This window comes from Macrobrachium nipponense, chromosome 4 (assembly GCF_015104395.2).
Source record: "Macrobrachium nipponense isolate FS-2020 chromosome 4, ASM1510439v2, whole genome shotgun sequence".
NCBI lineage: Eukaryota > Metazoa > Arthropoda > Malacostraca > Decapoda > Palaemonidae > Macrobrachium > Macrobrachium nipponense.
The window spans coordinates 141,333,265-141,348,083 of NC_061100.1; the positions used below are offsets into that span (position 1 = coordinate 141,333,265).

At 39.0% G+C, this 14,819-nt stretch overlaps 1 protein-coding gene across 2 annotated transcripts in view; it reads left to right on the top strand.

Annotated features, from left to right (window-relative positions):
• LOC135211238 (chitin deacetylase 1-like) overlaps positions 1-14,606 on the top strand; it is a 15,656-nt gene extending 1,050 nt beyond the window's left edge. Inside the window, exons 2-7 of one of the 2 annotated variants that reach the window (XM_064244508.1) lie at positions 1,735-1,895; positions 7,228-7,377; positions 8,156-8,255; positions 12,205-12,293; positions 12,571-12,800; positions 13,048-14,606. In XM_064244508.1, the coding sequence (XP_064100578.1) occupies positions 1,735-1,895; positions 7,228-7,377; positions 8,156-8,255; positions 12,205-12,293; positions 12,571-12,800; positions 13,048-13,876 (1,559 nt within the window). In that variant the 3' untranslated portion in view covers positions 13,877-14,606. Of the gene's footprint in view, positions 1-1,734; positions 1,896-7,227; positions 7,378-8,155; positions 8,256-9,072; positions 9,173-12,204; positions 12,294-12,570; positions 12,801-13,047 lie in introns of both variants that reach the window. The other variant, XM_064244509.1, reaches the window with a different exon arrangement.
• Positions 14,607-14,819: the final 213 nt, after the last annotated feature.

A 14,819-nucleotide genomic window follows, 5' to 3' on the forward strand; every position in this document is an offset into this window, starting at 1 on the left:
TACTTTCATGGTTTCTCGAAGCGTCCTGAATTAAAGACCTAAAAAGACACTAATGACAGGCTAAAATTTTTTTTACTGAACGAAGGGAGGACTTTTTTTTCTTAACATTACTAGAGCTGAATAAAATACCGAAATATTTCTCCTCTCACAGAAAAGAAGCAGATTCTCGGATCGATTTAACTCCTGGAACCTTGCGAAAGTTTCCCTCAGGCAAGGGTTTCCCAGAGAACCTCTAGAGGAGTCTCGGATTCCATTCGAATTTCATTTCCTTCCTTTCTCTTACTTCTTGCTCTTTATTGTAACGGCAATAGAGAAAGTTCCGTCGCTTGCAACACGCTTATTTACCACCTCCTCGTTCTACTTCCCTCTCTCCGTCTCTCTATACAAATCCACACATATTGATTGACAAATGCACGCAACTATCTTATGGGACCAATATGTCATAATCGATATTCCACTACATAATGAACACAACTCTGAGTTGTAATAAAAACAGGGCGCCATCGTGGAACTTTCTCAGACCAATAATGGTTGGCGCCTTCGAGACAAGACACCTATCAACAAACCCCTCCTCTCTTTTTTTTTTCGACAAATTCCATTCCAGTTTTTGCTGATGCAGCACCATCCACCTAAACCTTCCGTTAGTTGATGTAGAGGGATATGCACCACGAGGCGAGGGCCAACTTGGACGTTTAAATAGAAAAGAATTAGATTTAAGACGATTACAATGTAAAATAATCTAAAATTCAGTGGTCTTATTGTGAGGAGCAGTTGAACGCAAACCTCTTAGACTATATTATTCAAAGGGCAGGGAGAAAGGCAAGGGGTTCATTCTGGACCCTGCCAAAGTTATTCTAAGCATAAGAGAAAGGAAAACTGCAGTGGCGAGTAGGCAGAGGTGCCTTAACCCACATCTGCCAGGCACGAAATTGTCTCTTGACCTCCTTTCCCTAAGATCGGGCGGTGGGAGGAGTGATAATGTACTGCCACACCTTAAACATTAACTATATATATATATATATATATATATATATATAATATATATATATATATATATTATATATTATATATATATAATCAATGGATAACATCAATGTGTTGTACAACCGTATGATTAATAACACTATTTATTTATATAACGGTTTCCTTTGAAGCACTTTTACAAATAAGTCCGTTCGTTTTCTGTCTGTATCTTTCCTCTACTTAGCGCAGATTTAAAAATAAAACATGAAGGAATGACTAAAAATATTTCAGTGATTTAACACGAGAATCAAAAACAAATAAGCAAATGTTATTTTGATTAGATCTTTCAATATCTTAAGTAGCATAAGCTTTCTCTTAAAAGATTGGATAACGTTCTCGTTAAACGAGGTGTACAATGAACTTAAGCATGGAATCATTCTTGTTTCAGAATATCAAATCTAATCTTCGTATCATAACGCTGTTATTTCGGGGAGTTTTAGACCAATTCTGGTACCATACTGTAATCACTTCCTATCATTATTTATCTCAATTGCTTACTAAGTAGACCAAAAATTATTATAATAATTATTATTATCATCATCATCCTCCACGAAGTTTAGTAAGCAGACCAAAAATTATTATTACAATTATTACTATTATCATCATCATCCTCCATGAAGTTCATCTTCATTATTTGCTCATTTTACATTTATCAAATGGCTGATTTTGTATTACTAATTTGTTTTTTGTTTTTTCGGTCTACCCCGACAGCATCCGGAGAAATAGTGAAACGTCAGGCGGCTACCGTGAGCGAACCCACTGAAGATGAGGCCGACGCCTTCACCAAAGAGTTGTGTCGAGACAAGGGCGCAGGAGAATGGTTCAGGCTCGATTTGAATGATTGCCGTGACGTCATCCAGTGCACAGAGGCAGTAAGTACCCACAAATAAGTTCTTGTGATTGTATTGACATTTTTGTGCAACTACTGCTGCAACTACCAAGAATGATACACAAATTTGTTACGCGAAGTACATTGGATAAACATGCATTTCAAAAATAAGCCTGTGTGGCATGTCTGTACATGGATGCCACAAGCATATGCAGTAAATGCATATTACATACTTAGATGCGATGCATTTATACAGTTACAGTCGCAATAAAAAGAAGATTTAAAACCTACAAATAAGGTGATCACATGAAAACAAATGGTAAATAGCGCTGTTCGTAAAGCGAAAACTGCATACGATTTACTATTTTTAAAACATTCACACTTTTAGTAATCACATAATGCATTACTCGTCGACGCATCCAGTCTTTAAAGGTCACTTGCATGCCACCCAATCCCTGGCACCTCTCCATACACGAGTCCATCACCGCTCCTTTCCCCCCCCAAGTCACTAAACCCTTCCTTCATTCTCTCCCATCCTGAACAAATCTTTCGACACGGTACATGTACACACACCCCTACCACCACCTCCCTCCTCCCTATGAAGTGTAACTACTGATATGTCACCAGCTGCGTGATTTCTCATTTTTTCTTCATTTACTTCTGTTGAAAGTCCTTCAACCAAGGTCTGCGTGGGGAAAAACTTGTTTCTAGCTGCCTGCTTCATTTCACTCTCTCTCTCTCTCTCTCTCTCTCTCTCTCTCTCTCTCTCTTTGCTGGCAATGTAATATTTGATGTCTTCACCAACGACATTAAGAGGTGAATTAAGCAACTGGGACTGGGAGTCTTTCTTGGCTTTTGAAATGCAGCGATTTCAATCACTTTTGAAAGAGGGAAGGGGGATTGGGGGATTGAGGGAGTGGCCACTGGTCACAGCAAGGTTGCGGACGCACGAACGTACACACACACATACTCGCCGCCCTCTCTCTTACACAAGACAGCCGAGATATTTTCCCAATAATGATGTTCTTATGTAATGATGACCAAAGATCATGAGAGGCGTTGTTAGCACTTAAACGAGTATTGCTCGTCTGAATTCGACTCTGTATGTCAGCGATCTATAATACTTAACGATTAGTAGCCTCTAAATTCTTTCATTAATCGACAGGTATAATTTAAAAAAAACCATAAGTTTGCCTTATCAGATTTGTGAATTGCTTTAATAAATAGAACACGTCCAGAAATGCTGAGAACAAACAGCTTTGTTCATAACCGCAGAAAAAAATCGAATGCAATTGCTATAATATTATCAACAAATAAATAAGGGTCTATGAGAAGAAAATGATTACGAGGACGGATGAGACCATTTAGAAATCAACAGATAAAGACAAAAGGAGCTAAAAGAAGGGCAGGGTCCTGGAAGAAGGAAACGGCATGTACCAGAAGAACCAGAGAGGAAAGGGCAAGAAAGCAAGCCTGACATGTAAGGAGATAATGAAGTAGCAGCAAAGGATGGAGAAGAGGACAGGATGGTTGAAGTAAAAGAAAGAAAGAAAAAAAAAAAGTATGGTGTGCGCACCAGCGCCATCAGCGGTCGAATTACCGAGTCAACTTTCCCTCGAGCTAACCTCAAGGTCTACCAGACCGGCTCTTGTCGCCGCCCGCAAGACTTAAAGTCCTCCACGACCGGTGTAAAGATGCGCACGCGCAGAAGAATAAGCGAGACCCCACTTGGAGATAAATTTATCTGCTCAGAGAAAGAATTCATCTTAACTTTACCCTTCATAGGGTATCACAACTACATAGCTATTTCTGTTTAATTAAAAATATTTAAAACCTAATATTCTCGATAACACTATACTGCACTGAATAGTAACTACCAAAATATTAATACAAACTGTCTCTTAGATAAGCTAAAAAAAAAAAAAAACAATGCATTTCAGAACGAAAAGTCTAAATGCTTGTCTTGTCCTTTAGCCAACGTCCAAGCAAAAAGCAAAAGAGATGCTAACTAGATCACTACTGCAACAACATACCTCTTACAAAGCCACTCAGCGGGGAATAAATGAACTATCGGTAAATACATATAATAAAGCCAGAACTACGTTACTGAATCTAATGTGCGAACTTTCCTGGTTTCATTGGTTCAAGTTAGAGGCACTTTAATGACATGGAGAGAATACGATTCCCTGGCGGCAAATCGTCAGATCAGTTTCCAACGAGTGCGCTCGATGAATGCTTTTGCTTAAGTGTACCGGGACCTATTCATGCACACACACACACTGATATTCTGATATTAGTGATAACCTTATATGCTTAAGTAAGGTTCTCAAGAAAAAATTAAATGTGCTGATTACTTAGCATCAAATTGCAATTAGTATCAAAATAACAGTTCAATAATATGAAAATCATAAGAATTCCCTAAACTGATCATGGGATGGACATGAAGCTAATTTACAACAAGCATTGTAAATAACAAAATGTGGACCGGAAACGTAAAATAATAAATGCACATATACGCACATACACACACCCCTCCCTCTATACACACACACATACACACAATATATATATATATATAATGACATGCGTATCACAATGCAACATACGCTCCACCATTACCAGTAAGAGAGATGACAGTGACAGATAAAAAAGAAATGGAAAAAAAAATCGAAAGGAAACATTTCCCCTACTCTTCAGTAGGCAGCATTGATTTTAATCGTAGGAGTCAAAACTTAACAGGCCCTTGACCACTTTCTCTTGTCCTGTGCTCCCTCTATCTCTCTCTTCCCTATCGCAGACGCCCTTTTCATCACTAAACAGAATGAAGTTTAACAACCTGCCAAGCAGGCTTACATTGCTCTTCATGGGGAATTTTCACTCTCGGCAGTTCGTTGTTTTTGTTTGTTTGTATGGTGTTTTTACGTTGCATGGAACCGGTGGTTATTCAGCGACAGGACCAATGGCTTTACGTGACTTCCGAAGGCAGTGCGTTGTTTCGATTACACTACTAGTCTACTTCGAGAGACATAAGTGCGTGACAAATATCAAAGTCTGATTTTGGGATGAAAATTAAGTAGCAGAATGTAAGATGTGTTGCAGAATAATAATAATAATAGTAATAATAATAATAATAATAATAATAACACACTTAAATGGACAATCACAATCCTACAATATCTGAAATTTCCTCTTTGCCGGATGTCAGCAATCGATCTCTAAATATAAATCACTAATATCTCTATGCTCACCTTAACCAGCTACTCATATATTGACGTACTAACCCCCACCTGAAGCTCGTTCTAATAAAAAAAAAAGCACGTCTGAATACGTTAGAAGTGCATTAGAGAAGGCAAGAGCCTCCAAATCCAACAGCTGAAAGGTGAAAGCCGTTCTGAATTGCTCTGTCAGATTCGTTCTATTTCTCGCTGGCTTGTTTCCGTTTTCACTCCCAGGCGCCACAGATGGAGCCAGAACTTTGGAGAAGAGGAAATTACCAAACTTGTGTTCGTTCACCTTCGAGGCCAATAAACATTTCTGGCATCACCATCCGTAAATAAACATATAAACTAACAACACCAGCTTGAACTAAATAAATAACATCATTGTACCGGCAGAAACCATGCTTACGGTGAATCAAATTCACAAGAATTTAAAAACTACGAACCCAATTTCTGGCTACGAGCGCGACACACGTACGCACACCCCCTCCCCCCATATATATATATATATATATATATATATATATATATATATATATATATATATAGTATATATATATATATATATATCGTATATTATTCAACATTTTACTCACTCTTTTGACAGGGAATGGCTTACAAAATAATCCTTACGTGGTCAATCGTGAATTAACCCTTCTTGTTGTAAACTTACACATTATCCGCTTCACGCTCCGGCAAAGAAGTCTAACCAGCAAGGTATTAAACTCCCGCACATATAACTGCAACATTCATTTGTCTATCTTGCACGCACACTTGCGGTACCTGAATATTGGTGAACTTCTTTATTTAATTCTTTAAATATTTATAATTTTGGTCGAGGTACCTATTTGGTTGAACTCAAAGGAAACCATAGTAAAATTACAATATGCGATCACGACAAAGTTGCTAGACAATAACACTCACCTACCCACACGTAGTGGATTTAAAATGTAGACATCCTGGTTAAAAGAAACACAAACAAGTATGAATCTATCTATAAATAAACAATGGCGCTAAATGAATAAACGAGCGATATATATATACTATATATATATATATATATTATATATATATATATATATATATATATATATATATACATACATACATACATACATACACATATAATATATACATATATATACATAATGTTTCAAAAATTATATTCCATCGGTGTATACCATGCTTCCAGTAGAAAAATTTCAGTAAAAACCAAAATTATCTAAATGTTCAAATGCATATTCAATGCTTGTATACAAGTAAACAAAACAATCTAAACAATCCAAATCAACTTAGCTGTTTTTCTCACAACCATTAAACCGATACTTTCAAGCGTTCGATTACCTTCAGATTGAACCAAAAGCGGCCTCGGCTTACTGAGCGCGCGTGCACGCAAACACACACAAGCGCACACAAGAGAGAGAGAGAGATGACGTCAGGACTGTCTGGTATGAGAGAGTTTGGGTTGGGGAATCAGGAGGAGGGATCTGGATTGTTCAGGAGGGGAAAGGTAATGGGGGAGTAGGTAGGGGAAGGATGTGGACGGAAGGGGGGGGGGGAAGGGAATAAGTGGAAGTGAACTGAGTAGCCAACCTGAAAATTCCTTTCACTAAAGTGCAGCGGATTTTATGCTGCACATTCTTCAAAGCAAACGACGCATTACGAGAGTGCCTCCCACTCATGTCCTCCAAAGTCCCATTCTCTTCCTTTATTCCCTTACCACTCTCTTCTCAAACAAACGCAAATCATTCACTCGCCTCCACCATTAATGATTTGAAGTGACGCACAATGACTGATCGCTCATTGTTCCCCAGATATATTTTTTACGGGTAATGATTTTGTCCGCACACCGATTTCTTAAATGCTGTTCTTGGCATGACGTTTGTACAACTGTTATCTAGACAGAAGAAAAAACCCAACACATAATTCATACACCACTCATTATCGACTGGATTTTTTTCCCAATTTTAAACTACACCAGTTTTACACAGGTACATGACACATGCCTTTATTCTAATTATGGTAGTTGTGGCAGTGGTTTTAATATTTTCATTCTTCAGTAAAACATCGTCCACCTTCTCTGTATATACATGAGATTATATTCCTCCTCCTCTGGATGCTCTACATATCACGATGTTTTCGTTTACGAACCAATAGGGTCTCCAGGCGCTGAGATGCCCCCACGGTCTGGCTTTCAACCTGGAATTGCAGACCTGTGACTGGAAGGACAACGTCAAGAATTGTAACCAGAAGGAGAAGAAGAGGGTCGTCAAGCCCCTCCTCAACACCGTCGAGCCTCTTTGCCAGGTAAGAAATGATTTAAAAAAAATGAAAAGATTATGACTAGTATGGAACAATATCATGATCATGAATGCATATGGGAGAGCATAAATGCCGTTAACGTTTTTTATATGTACTGTCAAATTTATTGCTTAAGTATTTTTGCTTCATGCTTCTAGGAAATCTTGATGTTTACTAATTTTCAGAGTTATTTTGAGTACAGTAATTTCAATGCCAAAAGATATAATGTTGCAAATAGACAACACCATGTCTATCAAAAATGTTACTGGAGAAGTGTGCGAGAGTATCTTTGATGATTTGTGAATATTTATAAGTTAATGGCTTCAAAGTATGTTTCAGACCTTTGGAATGGAAGATGAACTTTAAGCAAATCAGAGTGAATGAAAGCATAAAAGAATTATTATTACTCATGAGTTTTCCGTTCACTAGTCTGAATAAGTGTAGGATTATTTATTTAATTCATTTTAATAAGTAATTTTAAATGCAATTATTTTCTTTCCGCTCACAAAATAGCGAATTCCCGAGCCTGTCATCGTTGATTATTTACCATGTTTTTCTACTAAAATACTCAAGAGTTCAGAATCCTGTCATAGAAAAGAAAAGGTGGGGGGCGGGTATCAGGAAGTGTTTAACTTGTTGTAGAGTAAAATGCTTTTATTTGGATCGATCATTACTGGAAATTTACCTGAAGGGGAACACTAATCCCACCATGTCGTAATGGGAATCTATAAACATATATATATATACATATATATGTCATGTTTTGTGCTTCTGATGCTCATAGGAGAACCAGCTGGCCTGCGGTGACGGAACGTGCATTGATCGAATCCTGTTTTGCGATGGCAAATTTGACTGTGCCGATGAGTCCGACGAAAACACCTGTGGTACGTCTCCTCTCACAGGAGCCCCTTTCAATGCGGGGTTTAGGCGTCAAGGGTGACGACACCATGCCCCTGATTATGATGATGGCTTTTGGCAAAAGAATATTAATACAAATTAATCATTAATAAATCAAAATGCTTATTTTTCTTCTGTCGGGATACTTACTTTTCCAATGGCTGTCGACTTCGATCAAATAGCAGTATCTTTTCGTGAGTGACAAGTTCTTGAGCACAAGAAACTTCAAGGACCATGAGACAACATTCTCTCTCTCTCTCTCTCTCTCGGAGACTGCGTGGAGGTTTCAACGAGCACCAGATTACTCTTAAAAAAAATCATGTCGGTTATGCTTTTACGCAATCTTCCTGCGCTTTTAAATGATCTGGTCATGCTCGGTTTGCAAAATATTTTGAAAGTGGAAAATTCAAATTTACAATCGACAATTCTTAATCAACAATTTTAATATTCTAAGCGTAATGGCTATCGGTTTTTGTTCCTCCACCTTTGTCCGTTAAATCATTGTCACTTTTATAAGAGAAAGGAAAGATTCAACAAGAACTCGACACTTAAGCTTTAATCATCGACTGAAAGGACACTATGGCCCATGGTCTAAACATGACACTATACTGCCTTGCATTCTCTCTATCCTTTACTTCGACACCTTTACCCGTTTCCTAGTTCCAGATGGAACAGACACGCAGATTTACAGTTCCCACACATCGCTGTCTTTTAATGACTTAAAAGGTACTTGAGGGGAAAGCAATGACCGCTTTCTTTACTGATCGTCATGAGCTAATAGGGAATTGTGACTTGAATTTGCAGGATAGTTACTTGGCCTGCGGCGACGGCACCTGTATGGAAAGGCACTTTTTCTGTGACGGAGAGCAAAACTGTAGCGATGGATCTGACGAAAGCGCATGCGGTGTGTACCCATGCCCTAATAATAAACTTGTTTCACGTGTAGCTACTATACCACAATATCACCCCCTCGAAACTCAAAAAGTACTTTAAGACCATTTTCTTGCAACAGGCGCGTATACTAAGAAAATACTCATTCAATTTCATAATCATATAATGCGATACAGTAACCTAAAACATAAAAGAAATACATTCGATGTTATGATTAATATATTAACATTACAGTATCTTGGTCTTGACAACACTGATCGCTTGGTTAAGTTCTTTCATTAAAAGTATAAGATCTCAAGTCAACCATTGCCCCTTTGGAATGGCTCACATTCAACTCGAAAACTCTTATTTAATGACACTTGAGGAGACTCAACATTTCCAAGCGTATATGCAGCCTGATGCAGTACTTGCTTCACCGTCTCTTAGTTTTACTGTCCTACACATAACAGCATTAGACTTTTCTGCACCTCTGGCTGACAAAGCTAACGTTATCTGACCTACTCTTTTTTTTCACTTTAGTGTTACACCAACTTATTATTAGTCACTGTACTTGATGACATGGAACACAACATTACGAAACCAGACACTTGTCACCACAACCAACGAGGGACAAATGACAGTTTGGCCATATTCTAAACGAGACTTTCAGAGTCAGATCATACAAGTCAGAAGCTTTGGTGTAAATATGTACCACCTCTGTCAATATTTCAATTTCATCTGTATAAAACGTTATCAGCTTTTGGTAAATTACAGGTTAAAACTCATAGTAAACACTGAACCTACACACAATGAAAGTTTAAGAAATGTTTAGAATATCGGCCAAGGTATATCTTACTTCTTTTATGCTAACAAATGCAGCCCTTAAGACAAAATTGTTGTCAGTTTTGTTAACAACAATTTCCTTTCCTCAAAAGCTGACTTCCAATTTAGTCGCATGGAGGCAACTGTATATAGGAAATGATTAACCACCATGAGAATGCAAATTCGACCACCACCATGTACATTTTATTTCAGCTTCTCAGCGAATGGCTTTCAATTCCGTTCTATTTACTTTAATATTAAAGGTGATTCTTTTGTGGCCTCATTAACATTTCTAATCATATATTAAAATTGTTTGTTATTAATTCTTCTAACACTTCCGCAACAGTTTCAATCTCAGACTTAACATCTTCAGATAACATGCCCTTGATTAATCAGCAGTAGTTTCTTCTACATAACTGGGCACAAATCCCCAAATACAGGAGCCCATCCAACATAACTTCTCTCCCATTACCAATATTTCAAATCCAATTTTTCTTTTCATCAAAATTTTGAATCTCTTGCTTCTTTCCTGTCATTTCCTTCGTCCCTTCTGTTCTCTCCCGAACATTCCCCCCTCTTGGCCACCACAAAAATCTTTCGCCTTTGTCGCCCCCTTCATCTTGGGTAGCCTTATTTCGATGCCTGAAGTCTTTCTGTCTCTCCAGAAACGATGGAAATAATAAGAGTGAGTTCAATAAGTGTTCCCCCTCCCTGTTCTCAGAATGACATGTTGGCCTGTGGAGATGGAACTTGTATTGATAGGCAGTTATTTTGTGATGGCAAATACGACTGCGCAGATGAGTCCGATGAGACACTGTGTGGTAGGTATATTAATATAAAAGAAAAGGAGGCCGCTCAACCAGGTGTCCTATCCAAGTGGTCCTTTTCAATTCCATTCACCTATCCTTGTAATTCACCTGTACCTCACCCTGTCCCAACCTTAGTGTACAGAAAAAACCGTATAAACTTGATAAAGACGCAACGAAAATGGTCTGCCTGCTGCTTTTGCACAGACCGAATAATCAGACCTACCCAGTAGCATGCTTTGGATGGGATTAGAAGAACATTATATATATATATATATATATATATATATATATTATATATATATATATATATATATATATATATATACACATAATTCTGAAGAACAGGGACGAGCTTGTAATTTAGCCTGATAGCAGATACTTCTGATCATCAGAGACCATTATCATGGGACTTCAGGCCGGTCAGTACATACAATAAAGAGAACTGGGGAGACACCACCTGTGGAATGTTTATTGACTGAGGATATGCATCACCCCACAATCATTCCATCATCATCATTATCTAAGCACCTAATCATTTTACCGCAGAGCACCTCCTTGTCCTCCTCCACACGCCTCAAACTCCTCTGGGCCTTTCCCATACGTCTGCACTTAAAAGTATATTGCCCATAGTTCTTTCTATAATTCACAGTGAAGATCACAGAAAGAAGGGAGATTTTCCTTACGTGTAGAGCTACACCATCACCTCTTCATTTTAAACCTATTCCATTCAAAATGTAAAAAAATGTGCTTTTGAATCACACTAGTGTATATCGTTTTCGTCTCTACGCTTTTGGCTTCACTCTTGCTTTTCTTGTCACTCTTCTTCACGAGTTCACTGATATTTCTCTTCCTCACACTTTACGTTAAAGTGAAAAGTGAGTCGAGAGGGAAGCATGATAGACTACTGCAATCATTTGCATGGCCTTAGTGAAGGTATTTACTCTTTTTTTATGAAACAATATGCTTTTAACAATATATTTGCCAAATGTAAAATGTACCCATATAAGCATGCACTATCCAATCAAAACTAACCTTGTGAATTACGCATTGAATATTTAAGTAATTCCACATTTTAACCTAGTAAACCTTAACATTGTTAGCCTTAATTTAATTTTATTTATAGTTGTATGTTCTTGTTATCATCATCTTTACAGTACAACCTTTCAAATGAAATGTATAGTTGTTTCTTGATTTTTGAAAAATACTCTAAAACTCGTATTATTTTTGTTATAAAATTAACCACAATCAAAATACCAATTGTGCATTTACCTTACATTTACTTAATATGTATAACAAAATCTAAAAAAACAATGTAATGACATATATATATTATATATCACAGTGATATGAAAAAAATATAGTGTCATAGATGATGACAAAATAAGTAACACAGCATTGTGAATTCCTCTCTGATGATCCGTTCGTATTCATTCAGACATCAAGAGTGATCCCAACAGCGCACCCATTTGCAACCCTGATGAGTGCCGCATCCCCGACTGTTTCTGCTTCAATGATGCCAGCGAGGTAATGAACTTTCCGTCTACTTTCCTTAGGTTTAGGGCAAACCTTTTCATTAAACATCCACATTTTTTTTTTTTTACCATTTTTTTAAGAGTTACGTTTAGAACTGTGGTTCCTAAGTCAGTCTTTATGCACTAAATTTTGTTAATATGTTAAGAACAAGTTATGGCGTATACACAATCTACTTATATCTATAAAATAGAAATATCAACTGATTTTTACTAACTACCTACCAAACCTTCTAAAGCTAAAGTACGTGATGATTTGCCATCTAAAACAGATCCCCAACAACATGGACCCTCGTGACGTACCCCAGATGATTACCATTACATTCGACGACGCTATCAATATTGAAAACATCGATCTTTACCAAATCATTTTCAAAGACCGCTTCAACCCCAACGACTGTACCATCAAGTCGACTTTCTTCGTTTCCCACAAATACACAAATTACTCCGCTGTGCAGGAAATGCATCGTCTTGGTCATGAAATTGCCATCCATTCCATCAGGTAGGTAGTACGGAAATAAGGCATTTTTTTGGTACTATAACTAAAACTAATTGTTTCAGAGAATAAGCTCACGTTATGGATGATTTAAATGTAGATAATTAGATTTGTTGGTCAGACGTTAAAAAAAACACTGAATATTGTTTTAAACAAAGAACAAGATTGGATTGAATTTCAGTGTAATAAACAAATTTATATTTTGCTATCTTGACAAGGAAATTCATTTTTGTTTGTTCGTTACCCCTTACAGTCACAGCAACAACGAAACATTCTGGACCAAGGCTTCCCTCGATGAATGGGAGCGTGAAATGGCAGGTGCCCGTGTGATTGTAGAAAGGTATGCCAACATTACCGACTCCTCTGTGATTGGTCTCAGGGCTCCTTACCTACGTGTGGGTGGCAACAACCAATTCGGTATGATGGAGAAGAACGCCTTCCTGTACGACTCCACCATGACTGCCCCACTTCAGAACCCCCCTCTCTGGCCTTATACCCTGTACTACCGTATGCCCCACACTTGCCATGGTAACCTCCAAAACTGCCCCACCCGTTCCTTCGCAGTCTGGGAAATGGTCATGAACGAAATGGACCGTCGTGAAGAACCAACAATTGAAGAAGACTTGCCCGGATGTGCTATGGTGGATTCTTGCTTCTCCAACAAGCCAACAGCTGATCAGTTCTACAAATTCCTGGTGAACAACTTCGACCGTCATTACAACACCAACCGTGCCCCAATGGGTCTCTACTTCCACTCTGCCTTCCTGAAGAACGACCCAGAAATCTTGGACGCCTTCCTCTTCTGGTTGGAAGAGACCTTGGCCAACCCCGATGTCTACTTTGTCACAATGACCCAGGTCATCCAATGGATGCAGGACCCACAGCCAGTCAGCGGCCTCAAGAACTACGAGCCCTGGAAGGAGAAGTGCAACGTAGCTGGACCCCCATACTGCTATGGCGGCACCAACTGCGAACTCAACACCGACGAACTTCCCAGTGAGACCCTCCGTCTGGCCACCTGCATGCGATGCCCCAACAGGTATCCTTGGCTACTGGATCCCTTGGGAGAGGGTTACTTCTAAGAGCACTGCCGCTGCATTAATGCTGTCGCCCTGTCCCCTCCTCTCCCACGGGGACAGTTGTGCTCACCTGTAAATATATTGTTTTATAATTTGTACATGATCGTGTCCAGGCATGCGTAGCCTCATTCCTAACTAAGTAGTGGTTGGCTGGTCAGGGGCGCGGCGGCGGCGGCGGCAACACCACCACCACCACCACCGCCGCCACTGAGGCTGAGGCGTCCGGTTTATTGTGATGAACTCTGCACTACGGCCTCTAAAGCTGATGCTGCTGCTGCTGCTGTTGGTGCTGCTGCTGCAGCTGCCTTTCCTGCCGCTTCCATGACAGGCCGGAGCTCATATTGACAAACTACTCCAAACCCCCCCCGAGTAACCCCTGAAATCACTGCCGGGGTTGAGCTGGGGCTGTTCCCCCCGCCCACCCTTGCGGGAGCCCAACACCCTCCCCCTTTAACTCTCATCTCCTCCAAGGGTATGCCGCAGGGGTCCCTATCATATTTATTAGACCTGGAGGGGCCCACATCACCTTTTTCTCTAATTTTCTCCGCCCCCTTAAAAATAACATAAAAACATCACCACCAACCAGGCGGGGGCCATCTGACAGTGCCCCCACCACCTGAGCACATTTTTTGAGATTTAACATAGCTGTGATGATCGTTTAGAATTTTAGCGTCACTTGTTTTTACCTTCCATATTATGTTTAAATGTTACCCAAATAAAAAACATTATTCCTCATATTATTTTATTATCCTTCACAACAACATACTCAAATGGAGAGATATGTACGTGTTCCATCGTAATACTGCATGGACACACCTCAACACTGACTCACCCGTAAGTTACATGTAGGCATGCATGAGCAACCTGTCATATGTACACACTTTACTAGTGATGAATCTAAGGAGAAGTGAGTCACAATTGTCAGCAAACAATATAACTGTAAAAC